The 18,915-nt window shown below is 41.2% G+C and overlaps 2 protein-coding genes across 2 annotated transcripts in view; both read right to left on the bottom strand.

Moving 5' to 3' along the window:
- rem2 (RAS (RAD and GEM)-like GTP binding 2) overlaps positions 1-6,440 on the bottom strand; it is a 29,142-nt gene extending 22,702 nt beyond the window's left edge. Inside the window, exons 1-2 of the mRNA XM_023404616.2 lie at positions 5,815-6,440; positions 2,477-2,813 (exon numbers count right to left, since the gene is read on the bottom strand). Of these exons, the coding sequence (XP_023260384.1) occupies positions 2,477-2,813; positions 5,815-5,826 (349 nt within the window). The 5' untranslated portion in view covers positions 5,827-6,440. The remainder of the gene's footprint in view (positions 1-2,476; positions 2,814-5,814) is intronic.
- Positions 6,441-13,586: 7,146 nt separating this feature from the next.
- On the bottom strand, positions 13,587-15,705 carry LOC111653895 (putative neuropeptide Y receptor type 6). The gene is made up of 2 exons (XM_023404621.1): positions 15,299-15,705; positions 13,587-14,292 (listed from the first exon to the last, which is right to left on the bottom strand). The coding sequence occupies exons 1-2, from the start codon at positions 15,703-15,705 to the stop codon at positions 13,587-13,589; spliced, it is 1,113 nt and encodes a 370-aa protein (XP_023260389.1).
- Between the last annotated feature and the right edge of the window lie 3,210 nt (positions 15,706-18,915).

Raw genomic sequence — 18,915 nt, forward strand, 5'->3', positions numbered from 1 at the left:
AAATATTTAGTGAAAATGTGACAGTATACATTGTGGAGCATAGATCTGTCATAATAGTGCCTTAAGTAAAATCTCAGTGATCTCAAATACTGCCTGAAAATGTTGACAAGTTAATCTGGGTCTTAAACGACGTCCTTGAGCTACTGCAGAAACCTTCAATCAATTTTGTGAAGATGTTTAAAGTTGTTTTTTTTAAGCCAACTGACATATTTGAAAAATGGTACTGCAACCAATTTCTGACACTTATCCAAACATTTTGACATTTAAACTCTAATTTAAAGCACGAGGCTGGTGATATTCTTTATTTTTGTTACTGTCAACAAAGCCCACTATAAAATCCCAACATTAACAATGTTTTAGCCTATTTCAATACTTGCTAACTTTCCTGCCAACATTATTGCTCTCAGCTCCAAATCCATTTGTTCCCACTGAAGATGTAAATCTTTAGAAAGTGGCCACAGATAAATATTTTTAACATTCAAAGAGGTTCTGCGATTTCCCAAAACACATGGGCACTGTGGTTTTTAGCAGATGTTACTCAAGATGGATTAAATAGTGTATTTGTTTGGGGTGATTTCCAGCGGTGGATTAATACACATTTGGTGCAATATCAGGTTTTTACGGCATCCCGGTAGAACTGTGGCTTGCTAATGTATTTTTTAATAGTTTTTGGACAACAATGGAGCTCTGTGACACAGAGGAAGAGGCTTTGACTACACAGCCAGTTCTTGTTAGGAAAATTCGTCCAGCTGTGTTGTGGTCTTTTCATGTGATTTGCTGGCAATAATAAATATATATATAGCATACCACCAGACTTGTCCTTTAAAGACATTTGCTTCTGCTAGAGGTATTTTTTGTCATGTTGACGAACCCTGTCTTGAGCATTAAACCAACCCATGAGCTGACTGTTTTCACCCCTAGAAAATAGACAACCTATAATTGCATGGCAGCTTTTTTAAAATACACCTTTCCCCCAAATTACTTGAAAAAGCCTGAAGAAACCCACTATGATGAATGACGTGTCTATTTTAAGGTACAAGCAAACAAAATCTCCTGTTGTTAATCCTGCACTGTCTTTTACCAGTAATTACTTGGTGAAGACACGTATTGATTGGTGAGTATTTATTCCACTCAGCCAGCTGATATGAGGCCAGAGCATCTGTTCAAAACTATCAAAAACGTGTTAGTTAAACAGGTGATGAATTGTGTTTCTTTTTTGTTTTTTTTACACTTTGTGATTTCAACATTTAGCCCGTTATTCCCATGCATAGTAAGAACACCATCATTGAAACATGTACAAGCTACATGGATCAAAGTGCTTTTTCTGTGCATTTATGATGCATGAATCCAAGTGTAGTACATGTACAGTAATGAATACTGTATGATATGAGTCAGGGGCAAGCCAGCTGTCTGCGTGAGGGAGAGGAGTTGCCTCTTAGTGACACTGACTTATCGATCGGCTGGCTGGATGGTTGAGGACCAGAGCTGATTATCCCCAGTGTTGCTTTAAGCTGTGTGACAGACCAGAGGGAGGGGGGGGGGTATGTGGAGTGGATCAAGGCCTGTTTTAACAGCATTAAAGGGAAATATACACAAAGAGAAAAATGTGGTGATTTCCTTTTTTTCTTTTTGCAGAGAGCTCAATCAGAAGATCAATACCACTCACACATCTGTCTGTTAAGTATGAAGCTAGCAGCTGGTTAGCTAAGCTTAGCATAGAAGCTGGAAACAGGGGGAAACAAGATAATCCGACTAACAATTGATGCCACTCTTATACATGTGAGCTAAATATGTAGCAAAAGTCAGCAGGTGGTTAGCTTAGCATAAAGACTGGAAACAAGAAGAAACTGCTGGCCTAGCTCTGGGACCGTTTGCCAAGAAATCTGGTACGTAATCCGCTGTAAATGTTTACATTTACTTTGGTTTTTATATGTATCAAACTGCCAAGATACAGTGTGTTAAGGTTTTTACCTTTGGACAGAGCTAGGCTACTGTTTCCTCCTGTTTCCTGTCTTTAGCTGTGTCCCAACTCAGGGGCTGTCCATGAAGGTGTGGCCCTTCATGGACGCTGTAGACCGTGAAGGCTGAACCGAAATGAGACGCTCAGGTCTACGAAGGATTTTTGCTGTGCGTCACCAGCTGGTGGATGTGTGCCGCCCTTGAATTGGGACACAGCTTTTATGCTAAGCTAAACTAACAGGTTGCTAGCTTTAGCTACATATATAGCATAGAGATATATGAGTGGTATCAATCTTCTCATCTCTCAACTCTGGGCAGGAAAGCAAATAAGTGTGTTTTGAATTTTAAGGCAGAATCAGGAAAAACACTTCATGAGCATTGATCTTCCAAGAATTGTGACCAGATTAACTCCACACTAAATTTATCTGAAGCTGGACCTTGAGATTGATTAAAAAGGGTATTTCAGTCCTACCACTGATGCACACAAAAACACACTCCACCCTGTCTAGGCCATTACCACATGCTTGTGTCTCAGAGTCTATAGAGAGGGATCTGTCCGACTGCCCAGCCAGAGATAAGGCCAGCGATGATTTGCCCACGCCATTCTGTCCAAGAAGCACTATTCTCAAAGCCCCGCCATGGCTGTGGTAAGCCGCCTGGGCGACTGCCGACTGACTGAAGGACTCATCCCGAGGCACCGCTGTGTCACTAATAGGCAACGTGGCAGGTTCTTCCAAGCCCGGGATCCAATCGCAGTCCTCAGATACGGCCTCTTCCCTCCGCAGCTGGTGTTTGACAGGCAGGGGTGTGCTCCCTCGCCGGAGTGGGGGTGCCGTGGTGAGAAACATACTGTACTACAATGAAAAAAAGACAGATGTGTGAGTGTACAATGGAGCCACCGGGGAGCACACGTACAGCATTGTTGCTTGCCGTACTTTAAAATAGTCCAAATGTCCAAAACAGGCTGCAGATCTACCTGTAACACTGTCTGTTCTGGTAAATGTTATCACTGGAGAATGGGGGGAAGGGTGTTTCCGCTGTGTGTGCCTATGTATGTAAAGAGGAGGGAGGTGATAACAATGGAGGTGAGACAGATAAGTGGCAGTGTGAGAGAAAGATGATGATGAAGACGCAGAGTGTGTCAAAGGGAAACCTGTGAGAGGAGGGGGGGGTGGGGGGCGGGAGGGGTGGTGAGATGAGGGAGACACAGGACAGAAGGAGCTGCTGAAAGGATGGCAGAAGATAAGAGGATGCTAAAAGACAGCAGGTAGATATGGACACACAGAGAGAGAGAGGAGAAGACAAGAGAAAGAGAGGAGGAGGTGAGTGTGTGTGTGTGTGTGTGTGTGTGTGTGTGTGTGTGTGTAGAGAAAGGAACACAAGGGAGGGACAGGAAAGCAGGCTGCAGCTGTGTGTAATAAGGGCATAAGAGCGGTTAGATGGCTGTATACTGTACGGTGTGTACCGCATGAGTGCAGCATGAGTTCACAAACAAATAGGTCACAAACATTAAGTCTTGATCTCCGTCCCTAGTTATTAAAAAAAAAAAAAAAAAGTAAAGCTGTAAAGGAGGTTGTCAGCGGTTTTCTCCAGAACAATAATGTGGCTGAGAAAAGTGTGTGTGTGTTTGTGTTTGTGGGGGTAACTGTGCGCATGCATGTGCATAACAGTGCGTGTGTTTGCAGCCGTAGCAGGTCAACCATAGACGACCCTCATCAATATTAATACACCAATTAATCTAGCTCAAGTGACACCCCAAGGCGTCTGCAGCCCACTGTCTGCCTGGACAAGCTAAGTACAGTCTTGGCGCTTAATTAAAGGAGATTGACACAATAACAGGAACATATTAGAGTACAATACAATCCAATTAAGCACCACCACAGAAAGTCTCACAAATTACAACGAGCTGAATCAACGCCTCACTGACACAGTGTCAACAAAACCTGAGGATTAGAAGTTTCACAAAGTTCACTGCAGGGCTGTTGTATTGGATTGCACTCGATTGTTAAATTGTACAGGTGTACCTCATAAACTTTTTTCTCATGCAGGATGGTTTTGGCTTGTTTTCATAACAACCTTTAAATACTGTAATGAGATTACCAATGCTGCGTTGACACCGTTAAATACTGTAATATATATGGAGCAGAAGAATAGTACGCTTTAAGCACAGTACATTATAGGATAGTACAGTAGAGTCCAGTATAACGTGCAGTTTATATGATCACCGGCCCTTCAGGCGCCAGCTCTGGCGAACGGATGCCTACTACTAGTATTGAGCACCAAATAGTATTGTATAGCATAGTATAATATAGTATAGTTCAGTATAGTGTTATATAATCTGATGTTCTGTATAGTGTAGTTCAGTATGGTATAATACTGTATAGTGTAATCCAGTGTTGTACAATATTTTGTAGTGTAATGTGACTAACTGTAATATAGTATAGTCTATTGTTGTATAGTGTAGTGTTGTGTAATGTAATTTTGTATAATATAATGAAATGAAGTACAGTATAGTATATACATAGTGTAGTAAAGTAAGTTTGTGTAATATATTATAGTATAGTTAAATGTAATGTACAGTATATTGCAACATGTGGTTATGTAATGTGATGAACTATAAGGTTGTACAGTGTAGTATATTTTAGTGTAGTAGAGTATTATATAGTATTGTATCATGTAGTGTAATGAAGTACAATGAAGTATCTATAATATAATATATACAGTATGACACGGTATGGTATACTATATTATAGTATAGTATAGTTTTGTCTAGTATAGTAGGACAATATGCTCTAGCACAGTATCACAATTATTTTTCATGCAGTTGAGGTGTGGCTGCTTGTGACACAGTAAGGCCTATGTATACACACGCACACACACACACACACATATATATATATATATCATCCACACTGGTTCACTCAGGTAGCTCAATTAGGTTAATTGAACGAGTTAATGAATTAAGCATGGCCTTTATTGTGATTGTGTGTGCTCAGGGGAGCTTCACATGCAGAGACAGGAGACTGACCGCGGGCTGAGCCAGTATGTCAGGGGTTAATCTCTTTCTCTCGCCAGGCTGTCGAGAAACTAGGGCAAACAACAGTGCACGATACAAAATTAATACTACAGGCAATGTTTTCATTCTTCCCTCTGTGCAGCCCAATTACACCGACTACTGCTGCTTATTTACCAGCCGTAGTTGAATCTAGTGTACTTTAGATTATTCCACTGTGAGGCTCATTATACTTCAACCGCGAGTATACGTGTATGAAATAGGCTAATCCACGAGGAACATAATATGTTTCAGAGAGAGAGAGAGAGAGAGAGAGAGAGAGAGAGAGAGACAGACAGACAGAGAGAGAGAGAGAGAGAGAGAAAGAGAGACAGAGAGAGAGAGAGAGAGAGAAAGAGAGACAGCTTGATGGATTTACCACCTTTAAGAACTGTAACCCTGGCTAAGCTTTTACAAAAATACTGCACAAACATCACGGAACCATCCCGCATCACTGAAAAACCACTATATGAAGCGTAAAAATACAGGTATATGAAGTTTACTATAAAGTCACTGAGGAGCACGGACACACAGGAAGTCCCTGTGCTAATATTCAACAATCATCTCCTGAGAGTAAAGATGAATTCACTGAATTCCCTCACACACAGGTAGTGTGACCTGGAGAAAACCAAAGTGTACGATGAAAACAACGATTAGATCTCGTGCTATCCCCTCAGATACACATTAGAGGGTGTGTGTATGTGTGTGTGTGTGTGTGTATGTGTGTGTGTGTAGTCCAGGCTATTGTGAGGGAGCGCACGAGGTGGGTTCAAGAGGAGGGTGGAAAATATGCGTCGCCTTACCTGGTCAGCCATGGTTATCAATAAGTCTTCTCTTTATGGAACAAGTGCTGTAGTTGCAACCGCCTGTGCCGCCCGGTTCAAGTCATCTGTGTTTGACTGCAGACCCGGCATCACATTCACAACGGCGGTAACAGACGGCGCACAAAAGAGACGCACCACATTTCATCTAACATGATGTTATTCTTCCCACTCCGGCGCGTAAAATCACCCTCTGCTGACTTGAAAGAAGAGGTGCGGCGCATGGAAAATTGTTAAAAAAAAAAAAAAAAAAAAAGAAGAAGAAAAGAAGAGGTTGCCCAGTAGTAGTAGTAGGGCGGAGGGAGGATGAGGAGGTTACACCTGCGTCTCCGTTTGGAATAAGAGGCGACTTCTTATAGGAAGAAGAGGGAGGAGAGCCATCAGCACAATAACACATCCCCTCCTGTCCTTTCGCTGTCCCAACGGCCAGAAGCGACTGTGTCCCCCTCCCCACCTCCACTTAATACCTGCATCTCTCTCTCGCTCTCTCTCTCTCTCTCTCTCTCTCTCTCTCTCTCCTGCAAAGTGTGTATTGAGGGGCGCGTCCTTGAGTGATGGTGATGGGGGTGATGAAGTGCCCCCTCGTTTCCTTCCTGCGGTATAAATATCAGCCCAAATGAACGGGTTCCTTCACATATGACCCTTTGTGAAACACCGGGTCTGGGCTTCTCCCGGTGTTTTTCATTCAAGGTTTAACGGTAAACAATCAGTTTTTGTCGCTGTGAGGTGAAGCCACCGCCAGAGGGAGCCAAAGGGACGCCGCATGGAGAAGGCGCTAACAAGGAACGCTTGTACAGAGGAATGAGGCTTTACTGTGTCTGATGTTATTCTGTTGAACCAAGACCACCATCGAACAAAGAAATGTTTTCACCATTCCTTTTGATGAATAGAAGAATTCATAAACTTTTACATTAGTTTTCATAAGGATTTAAAGGGACACTCCACTGAATTTATACATGAAGAGTAGTTGTGATGGGGAGCAGTATCCAGAAGTTAGCATCACCTCGACAAAAAGCTAATGGGATTTTTACATTGTTTTTCGGATTACTGCAGAAAACAATCTGTGTGACAAACAGTTTATGATGTCTACACGTTTTCAGTTCAGTACACTGACTTGTGATTTTAGAAGTCTAAATACAATGACTAGAAGTAAAAAGCTAATGTTAGGCTTTACACGAACTACGCCACAGTCACATGACTACAACGTCGCCACTACTAAACTTCCACCTTGCAGTTTGATTTAGCTCTTGGCAAGAGCGCCAGTTTAAACACAATAAGGCTGTAAAGGTGGACTGGTGAGTGGACAACCTCTTTAGTCTCATTTAACCACTTGTTAGCAACCGGCCTTTTTTAAGAGACGTAAAAGCTTAAATAAATCACAACTGGGGTATTTACTGGTGCATTTCATGTCATAGAATAAAAGGTGAAAATGATTTCAGTTTGTGTTAACCACAGACCTTGTTTCGGGCATTAAACCAAAAACCCATTGACTTCGGGATGACGAACCAGAATCACTAAAATGCTCAATAATTTCAAGGTTTTAGGACTAATTCCTGCAGAATTCTACAGAAACATATGTTAATGTTAAATCACTGGCGTGCCCCCTTTCAGTTAATTATTCAATCTGAAATGAGCATGCATGCAGTCCAACTTCATTTTCATTCTACATGCTATCTCTAGCACATCTTTTAAGGGCACACATTGTTTCCACTGTTACACAGACAATACCCGAATCTATTTTAGCAGTGACCCCAACAAGTTTAATTATATTTTAGTTGGGAGACTCTCTCCTTTTTAAACTGCCTTGAGGACATCCAAAAATTGGATGGCTGTTAATTTTTTTACAACTAATCCCATCAAATACTTCCATTTGGTGCGGATGTTATTAACCCTGAAATCATTGAGGAACTTGGTCCTAACTCCCACCATTTCATTCAGCAATATAGAAATCTCTTTTATTTGACAGAAAACTCAGTTTCACTATAAATTCAGTTGCGTCCTGTTGAGTCTTGTTTCTTGTTTCAGCTTAATCTTGCAAATCAAGCCATTCCCATCCACCATAAGACTAGAATTTTAGTACATTCATGCCTTCATTTCATTGGACCTTACTGTAACTCAATTTCCTCTGTCTGAGGACATCACACCTATTCTTGTATCTTTGCACTGGCTGCCAGTTAGTTTTAGGACTGATTGATTGATATGCTGCTGGCCCCAACCTACATCTCTCAGTATTTTTAGACCTTTATGTGCTGGTCCATTCCCTGAAGTCCTCAATTTCATTCTTTCTGCTCCAAGGTCTAGACTGAAAAAGTTCCAGTCGAGGATCTTTGTTGCATATCAAATTTTTTCTCTCTCCTCACTTCCATTCTGTCTTTCTACTGTCCGCGGTGGAACAAAAACAGAATGCAAAAAATCATCTTAAAAACAATAACCCTCAAATTACAAAGACTGGGTACGCATACCTTTCACAAGAGACCAAGCACATCGTGACACAAACTTGTTTTTCCTGTCATTGAAAACTCAAAAGAAAATACATGACAAATTATACTAAATTCCAACAGGGAGATGGTTAAAATGAATTTCATATTTAATTATCCTTTCCTGCCTTGCTTTGCGAGTTATAACTGTGTTTGAAGGTACCAGTATACTTATGCAGGTGATGATGTATTCACATCAAGTAAGAACAATTAGTCATCTGAACAAGCTCATCGCTCAGAGTAATAACTTGGAGCTGTGCAGCATTTTGAAGTTGTCAAATACTTTGGGTTGCTGTTGGTCACGAAAATATCCCAATTTTACTTCAAAAACATTGAAATGTTTAATAAAAATGAAATATTGAGAAAGACGGTGTGTATTTCTGTTCAAATTGTCACAAAGTAAATGTGTGATGATAGTTTATTTTGTTCATTTTGAGTGATAATTTAATTTTCTACCAAATTTTTCCATGTTGGAGACACTGGAAGACAGTGAAAGCGTGAGTGTTTGGTGTAGTTGTTAGGACGCATAACATATGACCCCCGGTCAGGTCTGTGGTGGATCCTATACCTATACAGTACATACATCATACTTCCTGTCTGTACCAACACTGTAAGCTTGAATCGAGAAGGTAGTCTGCAGGATGCTTCTGAGCGTCCTGATATTTTGTTCCACTCAACTATCAAGTCCATCACGAGTGCTGCCATGATAACACCCCTCTGTGACTGTGTGCGTTAGCTAACTGGCACTCTCACTGGAAAATTCATTGATTCAATTTATTTCCAAAACCTCCCTCGGACTGACAACGTCTCAGCTCCAGATCATATCTGTCAAGTATGTAACATGTCAGGGTTGAGTTTAAACCTTCTTTGGTCACATCTCACTCTAGTTTAGCTGCAAAAGACTCTGAAATTGAAAACATTTCATCTCTCGCTCTGTGCTTTTAAGGGTTATATTGTAGACAGATTGGCATACTAACTTCCCCGACTTCGTAAAAACGTCCCTATCAATGACCCGTTTGTAACAGTTGCCTTTAGCGATGTCCTTGCTGTTGATGGTGGTACATTTTTAATGTTGTTTGTCTCCAAGCCAAGGTTATGCCTTTAGTACCATTAAACATCTCATTGTTTAATGCTTTCTGTTGCCTTCAGCAAACTGTCATACTTTTCTCATTTCCCTTTTTCATTTTTTCCCCATCAAGGGATCTTTTGCCTCTTGCCATGCACGTCGCTTATTGACTTGAAGTTCACAGTACGTTATAGACATTGATGTCCAATCCCAGTACCACCTGGAAGCTGGCCTGACTGCTCTACTTCTTCCCCCTTACAGTTAGAAAAAGGCTGGAGCTCCTGCTTACAGGCCAGAGGCGGTGAAATGCTACTTGGCAGTAATGTTAAGAAGTCTGTTTCTCTGGATCAGAACTCAGGACACAGTTATTTATAACAACTTTCAATAAGTGAATATTGAATATTTAATGTCTTTGTGGGGTAATATGTTTTATAGCCAGGAGCCTGACTCAATAAATCAATAAATTAAATCAATCAATCGATTCAGGTAATTCAGGTAACTCTGTCTAATAACTATTGTATGTCTTCTTTTGTGGTTGTGATGGCCGTATCCACAGCCACTCAATTGAAATATAAATATGGTATTTTATGGTTGTTTCAATGACCTGATCAACCAGTGTATATGTCTCTCTCCTGTCTGATTTTGTTTGGTCAGTTAGTTGAGTTAAGGTCCTGTTATTAGTAGAAGTTTTTTAAGGAGATTTCTATTTGGTTGACCTCTCTTAAGAGCCCAGTTATTTACTAAATTTGCTTATTTTGTTTCACTTGTACATTTTCCTGATTTGGTGGAGACCAAAACAGAACTGAAAGAGCTGAATAACTCCTAATAATTGCTAATGTTGCGTTGTGTCTTTTGGATGTGTGAATAAGCAACTGCTTGCTAACATAACACCTTTATGTTGATAAAACGTATATGCTTGTTACGCTGCCCTCAAGTGGACAGCTGGACATTATGCAAACCAAATTGCCTGCAGCAGGAATTAGCCAGTTAGTTCGATATGCGGCTTTTAAAAGAAAATATAATAACATGTCAATGTCTTTTGTGAAATTCAAGCGCCAACATCATTAAAGTTTTAGCTAATTCTAAATTTCAGGATAATTCTATTAGCTAATTAGCTTCAGTCTCACCCATTTTTTATAATAAACAATCTCACCACATCTTTATAGTTGAACCTTCTCTCTTTGTTTCCCACTTATATCTCACTTTCTCCCCTTATTTCTCCAACGTTGTCTGTTGTCTTTCCCCTGTGTGTTCACTCACTGACTCCAGGGGCAAATATTGACTGACTGTGCAGTAAAGTAAAGGCTAAAAAAGCTGCACAGGTTAAAATAGAAACACTCTCAAAATTTAATAATTCTCACTAATCTATAGGATATAGGTCCAGGTCTGGATACAACGACATCTGGGTCCTATTAGTGACCCCTGCTTTAAGGTAACATGATGATGTGAGGACTGTGCGACAAACACACTTTGGATGGGCTTTGAAGAGAGAGAGAAGGTAAAAAAAATAGAAAAATATTGTACATTGCCACTGCAGTTATTGTTTTCCTTCAAGGTACTGTGAGTTTGCTTTGTTAAAAATGACAAAATTGATGCCAGGCAAGGTCAATAACAAATGTGCATTCTGTAAATTTAGGAATATAAAAAAAAGAAAAGTTCTTCATGTCCATTTGTTGGCTGGGATAAAGGCATATTTGTGAATCACTATTTCTCACTTGCTCTTTGTATTAAACACATCCTCCCTGTGGGATTTAAATAGTGTTCAATGACTATGAATGACCTGACATCCTTTTAAGTGGTTAAGTATTTGCTCTTGCTGTCACACTTGAATCAATACCTCTCCAAAATGCCAATCTAGACGATGAGAAGTCCTTTCCATTATAACAACCATCTCCTGTCTCCTGAATCCCTTGGATATTAATCTTCTCTCAGGCTCACATTGCAGCCCCTCCTGCTGCCTGCTGTTCTTAGCTGCCTGATCTCTCAGTATTTCCAGCAGTACACCAGGCCCTCAGACGTGTCAGGGCTTCGGTAAACACACTGAATGGAAACGGGAAGGATCCTCTCAATGGGCCTGCTGAGCATGACTTATATTTTAAGCTTTCACTAATCTGTAGACTTAATTAAGTCTCATCAGGACATCAGAGCTCGCTAGTGCCTGGCACTGTGTGAGAAGATTACAGCGCAGACAGATGACAGAGATAAGTGCTCTCATTAGCCACCAAGACAGTATCGACGAAAGACTGCCTGCTCCCTGCTGATGGAAACACTCGGGTCTGTCGTTAGAACGCGTAGCGGTGCAGCCTGGGAGATGTCAGGAGGTCAAGAGGTAACTAGGTAAGCTTTATGGCTGCCAATAACATGACACCCACAAGGTCAGAGATTACCTAATATATTTGTCATCATCACATCTCTGCCGACCACAGCTCTGATGACACAGCTGAAATTGAATGACCTTTCACCCAGCCACATAATACCTAATAAAAAGAGCAGATACTGCCCTCTGCCTTTGCAAAATCAGAATGTAAAAGAAAAATGAAAAATGCATTTCGTCCATTAAAAAATAAACTTTATTTTGATACATTAAATGTATCTCTGTTTATCTTTTTTTATTGAAGTCAGTACAATAAAACAATATACAATGTAATACATTTAAATTTATAATTTAAAAGTTGCATAATCACACCAAATTGTATACATCCCACCAAAGTTGAAAACTGAGATAGCAGCTAGCTAGATGCTCCCAGCACAAGTTTAACAGGGTTTTTTTTCTCTTCGTTATGACAACATAACGCTACACAACCAGCTCACCTAATGTGATAAAGCTTTAGCTCTTGGTCTTCTGCTTCATTTTGTTGTAGTGGTGTTTGAAATTATACACTTTTTTAGTTTAATAGTTGTTCATATAGTAGCTGTGAAATATTCAGAGTAAGTCTTAACTCAGTTTTGAACAAATAAGTGTCTTGTTTATGTTGATGGCTTAGAGAGGTTTAAATATCTGTTTGTGTGTGTTTCAGATTAAAATTTTGAGCAATCTCCCTTGTAGCAGCAAAACAAACCCACTATGTAATATTTCAGGGCTGTGGAAATGATTCCAATTTCCCAATACATTTAAATCACTGTTTTGCATTTCTCAATATAAATAGCCCGACAACAAAAAATCCAATTACCCGCCCTCAGCCAATGTGTCAAACAAAAGCCCTGACCACTGCAAATACATGACATGCCCTTTACATTGTGATATTACACCACTCCAGATGAAGATGAGCTCCACTTGTTAAGAAGTCATTTTCCCATGTGTTCATTCTGATGTGATTCTTTCTGCCAAATCCTTATTTAATAAGCACTTCTCCGCATTCAAGCTCAGAACAAAACAAGTCAGCTTCTATTAATGCTTCTCATAAGTCAAGAAGGGCCTCTTTTTAGATAATGATGCAACCAGGAGATTTACAGGCAGCTTTACACTGAGGCAGGCAAGGTGCACAGTGTCCCCTGTGTTTTTGCCCTGTCAGTCGGCTTAGTAATGGAGTTACAAGGTTGTATTGCTTGTTGTAATCTACCAGATGCGATGCTATGACGTCCTACGGAGGTTTCTCAAAACAGCCAACACTCTTTTCATACTGCGCACATGCTACATGTCATACTTATCAGATGCTCTTCTATTGCAGTACTGGGACGGTTGTTTAAAAGCTCCAATTGGGAATTTGGTTTATGGTTGCTTGGATGGGTTAGACGTCCCTGAGAAAGGCTGTTAAGATCGCAGCTTCAGGTCCTACGTGGGAGCTCTAAAGACGTCTCTTTAAGTTCAGTGACCTGGATTTGTAAATGATGATGTGCGCCTTGACATAAAGAGAAACCTGCGGTGTTTGGCCGTGAAATCATTTCAGATTTTCAGTTCTCCTCCTCTGCAAGCTTCCCACTGCCAGGACTGTGAGTTGCTTAGTGACTCGGGCATTGTGATGAGGAATATAAACCGTGTGTTTTTTATGGCACATAATGGATTCTGTTGACGATACGCTGTCATCTATCTGAGAGCGTCACACACTGTTGCCAAGAGTCTTTTTTTTTATAGCTTTACTGTAAAAGCAAAGAGAATGTGGCTGTGACCAAAAGGATGTGTGCACAAAGCATGTTGTGACTCATGTACATTTTCTCGACGTGGCAAATATGAATAGTATGTCATGGGAGTAAGTGAGCACAGCTGTGTGTGTTCACTGCATCAGCTTGTGTGTGACAGTTTGGTGAGTAGGTGAGTGTGCAGGAGGCTGAGGGTGTGGCAGGTGTGGGGGAGGAGCGGGAGCAATACGCCAGCGCTGAATAGGTTTTTTCCCCAAGTACTTATGAAAGAAGGACGGCAGTAGAGCTCGGAGCTGACGCACTGCTGGACGTGACAACAGGAAGTACAGTGGCGGGTTCCAGCAGGGGGCCAAACACACTAGTAAGATGGCCGCCATGGACGCCACCTCCCACAACAGGGAAACTCTCGTCTCTGATTCCTCACTCTGCTCGTGTGATGGAGACAAAGTCGAAGAAAGCCTGACCCCAAATCTGCTAACGGGAGAAGCTGCAGAGCTGACCCAAGGGGACATGACGTTGACAAATTCAAGTGCATAATAAGGCAACCAGCTAACTGCAAAAACCAGCGTTGAGCCAATCAGCAGAGCCGTGGCTTTCTTGTTGCGCCGGTCTGCAGCCAGGGTGCCCCGGCAGCTGTGGAGGTGAGAGATGATGAGGCCGCAGTTGATGGCGATACAGAGGAGGGGCGCCACGTAGTAAAACAGGAAGGCAGGAACCAGGAAGAACAGCCACTTGTCCCGGCCCACTGACCACGTGCAACCGCCATCGAAGTTAATATAGGTAACCTTGGGTAACGCCATGGTTACTGAGACAAGCCAAATGGCTACCACAGCGCATAACCTGTGGGAGAGGAAGATAGAGCGTATGTTTATTTATTGTGCCGGAGGATCATCTCTAAGTTAGTAAAATTAGCTGTATAAGAACACATACTCCTGGTACTGATGGGAATGATAGTTTGATTTGATGAGATTAGCTAACAGCTAATGGTGATCTATAATTTGGAATATGTTAATGAATTAACTTTCCTGCTTCTATGGCCTCTGGGTTGTAGTTAAGAAATTTACATTATTCACAACATAGGATCGCTGCAGCGACTGTTTGGATATTTTTTATTGTGTCAACCGACATAACAAGATGTAACAATCATATTTCTATCTGTTGCATCTTTAAAGCCAATTTGAAAGCATCCAACACCGGCGCCTCTTTGTGGGACACCACAACGCGTGCCGCATTTTTTTTCATACAAAACTGCAGTGATCAGAATAATTTGTAAGTTGCCGTAATCACCGAAAAATTATGCAACTGTAGAGACTATAAAACCGTTATTAACTGACTTTTAAGGAACAACTTTGTACTGTCTTATTAAGTTGACAAGTCATGATGCATTAGTTATACAACCAGTACACGGAGCAATATTAGCTGCTAAATGCGCCACTATGTTGTTCACCAGCTTGTAGCCAACTTTGTTAGTCCATGTTTTAGTTTTGAGGCGGTGCACAGCGGCTTTTTGTGCTCAAAGACACGACAATCTCTGAAGAGCTGCAGGCAACTGCAGAGTTTGATGAAAATACTCTGTTGGTTCATTTCATTTCATTTCGTGTTTCTTGTTATGAAAAGAACAAAACTGACAATGTGTTATTCCGTCTCTCAATACTTTCTGACTTCCCTAACTAGTCTATGGCATTCAGCCCTCTGCCAAATCATTCACACTGAGGACATAAATCTTGAACATTGCTTATTTTCAGTTGTGGATCGATACAGATTTCGTGTGTGAGTGTGTGTTTGGTACCAGTTTTCTCCTCTCAGACTTTCACAAACCCTCCTCTGCTTGACAAGTAATACTCACACTTGTGTCAGGCTGGCAGGCAGCCTCATTCGTGGTGCAACGATACGATACCTCAGCACTGACAGCGCTGCCAGGCTGAAGATTTCCACTCCCACTGTCACTGAGGTCATGAAGCCCAGCAGGACACAGGTCCCGCCTCCGAGCTGCCAGTCCTGGAAGCTAGCGCTCAGAAGCACGCAGGGCAGGGTGAAGAGGGCGCCCAGGTCTGACAGGCTGAGGTTGAGGAGCAGGACGGAGCTCGGCTTGGAGCGACTGCGGGGGTTCCTCACCAGCACCAGCCACAGTAGGAGGTGACCTCCGACCCCCACCAGAAGAGAGACCATGCTGAACATGGGAAGCACCACGGGGAAGGAGATAGTGGTGTTGGTGGAGACAACGTTGAAGAGGAGGTTGACTATGGCAGGCATGCTGAAGATGAGGCTCTCGCAGTTCTGACAGTTCATAAAAGATGGAGATAAAAGACGGACTGAGAGACTGAGGACGGTTGAGCACATAGAAGACAGAGAGGGAAGTATGGAGGCATTTAAAAATAGGAATTGTAAAAAATTATTCATAAATGAACACACATTAAATAAACTGTTTAGAAATACATTTATCAATTAAAATAAAAGAATTTGAAAAACTATTTGATAAGAATTTCAGAAAAAAAGTTTCAGAAAAACCTTTCTGGATTCCCTCTTCAATTTCCAGTTCTTTTTTCCAGCTGCTTCAACTTTTCCTATTAGCTAATCAGTTTGCTTGGTCAATTAGCTTCGCCTCTTAGCTTCTCGATTTAGCTTTTCCGTGACACTCTGGGCCTTCAGCGCTGGTAAAACCAGGCTAAACAACAACAAGAGCTAACCAGTCAGGTTTACTAATTTTCCTGTGACATCCCTGTTCCTCCATCGGTAAGACGGTGCATAAGGAAAAAAAATAAATGGAGTGATTCTACAAAATAGATTTATGGATGAAGAGGGAAAGGTTAAATGAGGGGAATAAATGCACAGACGGTCACACAGGAGTCGAGAGAAGAATGTGAGAAATTACAAACAGGACGAGACAGGAGCAGCAGAGAGATGATGTAAAAACAAAGGAATAATAGAGACGGATATTTATAGGTGAAGAGATTTACCAACAACTGTGAGAGCAAGGGAGAGAAAATCAGTAATATAGAGAGATACACAGAGTGATGATAATTTAGCAGACTCATTTTAATACTCAACCACCTCTCATGTATTATTCATGTTTATAATTCATTACAGCTCAGTGATTCCTGAATCACCTGCAATCCAGAGCTCACCGGGCCCTTCCTGTGACTGACAGGCCTGATGAGGAAGAGATGCCCTCCCCTCTTCTTCTCTCTCAGGAGAGCAAGCAACAAACACTCGGTGACATCAGCAAGTCAACTGTATCACGACACAAACAAGACAACCCTCTTCAGCCAGCACATGACACAGGAAGGGAGCTTGTTTATTCCCATCCCCAGGGGGATAAACAACAACAACAACAACAACAACAACAACAACAAAAAGTGTAGTCTTTGCTAAAGAATATAAAAAAGCAGGCAGGTGACCAGAGCACCACAAGTAAACAAACCACTTATCTTCATACGTAAACAAGCGTCTTATTTGCTGTTAAAGAGATGACACAGCTACTTACACACTGACATTTGGGAGAGTTTTCAGGATAATTGAATTCATTTCAATGTCGGTGCAAAAAGTCTAACATCTGCTTTCATCCATCAGACGCATCAAACGTATAAACAGGAATATACCGGTGAATATCTGGTGGCTTCATGGATCGATTCAGCTACTCTCTCCAGCATCCCACTGGAACATGATGAAGAGAACAAACCACAAACCTTTGAAGATGGATTAAAAGAAAAGGCTCTTTATTCGAGTTGTCTACTGAGACACGTAGGCATTTAAGATGTCTAGCCTCACATCCATTATCCAGTTTTTACATTGACACGTTTTGTTAAACCTCATAAATTATTATATGAGCTAAGACTCTGGCGTTAGAGCTACTACAAATCATTACAGGAAGAGTTCACTTTGGGAAATACTCTTATTGACTTTTGTTGCAGGAGTGACATCAGAAAATTGATACTAAACCTGTGTGGGCATTAAGTAAGCAGCTGGAGTTAGCCTAGCTTTGCATAAACACAGGAAGCAGGCACTAATAGCAAGTATGAATTCATGAAATACAGTGTTACTTATTATTTCTTACAGCAAAGAACACAGCAACACTGAATGAAATGCCCAAGCGTAATTAAAATTTAAAATTTAAATGCAGATGAGCTGCAGTAAGATGCTCTGTTGGCATCAGCAACAGTAAACAGTGAGGCTGAAATCACTCAAAGGATCTCAAAGTTACAACAGCATCATTCAAAGTAGTACAACAGTAATCTTTATTAAAACCGTTAATTGTGACATTATCAATCAAAACAATAGAGCGTAGTGGCACTTTTGTAAAATCTGATCTGACTCTATCTGAGAAACTGTGTGTGAGGGACAGATGGACAAACAAATGAACAAGCGTTTAGTCATTCCTTCATCCGTCTGTCCCTTTCATGCAGTATCTCACTCAAGCTTAACATCCCTGTCCAAATTTTATCTTTGGGGGTGGATGAAAGATGTGAGCTGTACACAAAGAGCAAAAAGACACCTACTCAGCTGCCTTGCAGCATAGACAATCACTAACAAAGTAATTGTCTATGCTGAATACAGGCCTTTTAATGGATGCAGGGCAAAATCATTTATTCAAGGGGAACTAACAAATTAGCAGCCAGCTTCTAGCCTTACTAAGTTTTACCTCACACATTGTAACAGTGGATGCTGCTGACAGAGCTTCCTGTCACTCTAGTTTTATTGGTGCAACAGCAGCTGTGTGAGGAGTGAAGAGCAAAAGTAGTGGAAAAAGCCTGAAAGGGTTAGATGCAACATGACGGATGAAAACAGACAGCAGAGAACATAGAAAGTGATGGGAAATACAGAGATATGAAATGAGCAACACGAGGCTAAAGTAAATGTGTTTAATTTTAGATACATTGACCTCGAGCTGAACTGATTTACTTATTTAGAAGTTGTGACTGGCTCTGGGCTATTTTCAGTCCAGCCACTTTCACTCCTCAGGCACAGTATGGATTTGCCGACATGTGTAGCGTGATAATCAATCAATCCAGGCTGCGGTTGTCGGGGGAAAACAGAAAGGAAGAACCAGAGTGATTTATCACACGGTTTAATCTAGGAACACAGACAAGTGACAAATGAAAGGAAAATTAAATGTGTGGAGAAACATAAGGCAAGTAGATGCTTCCAATGGTTAGTTCTGGACTTTACAGTCAACTAGTCTTAACTAAGAAACTGGACTGACTTTTAAGACAGGGCTCCCATCATCATCATCATCATCATCAGCATCAGCATCAGCATCAGCATCAGCATCAGCATCATCATCATCATCAAAACACCATTAGAAGAATCGTATTCATATCTATTTATCATGTGGAAGCTGTTGTTGTAGCTCATGGTGGCTCAACTCTAGCTGTACTAGCAGTTAGCATGCTAATGGTAGGTCCACCCCTTTGGTCCAGACTGAAATGTCTCATCAGGCATTAGAAGAACTAACACAGAATTTCG

Source organism: Seriola lalandi, unplaced genomic scaffold (assembly GCF_002814215.2).
Source record: "Seriola lalandi dorsalis isolate HSWRI2012SDOR001 ecotype SW California unplaced genomic scaffold, Sedor1 jcf7180002054253, whole genome shotgun sequence".
Classification (NCBI taxonomy): domain Eukaryota; kingdom Metazoa; phylum Chordata; class Actinopteri; order Carangiformes; family Carangidae; genus Seriola; species Seriola lalandi.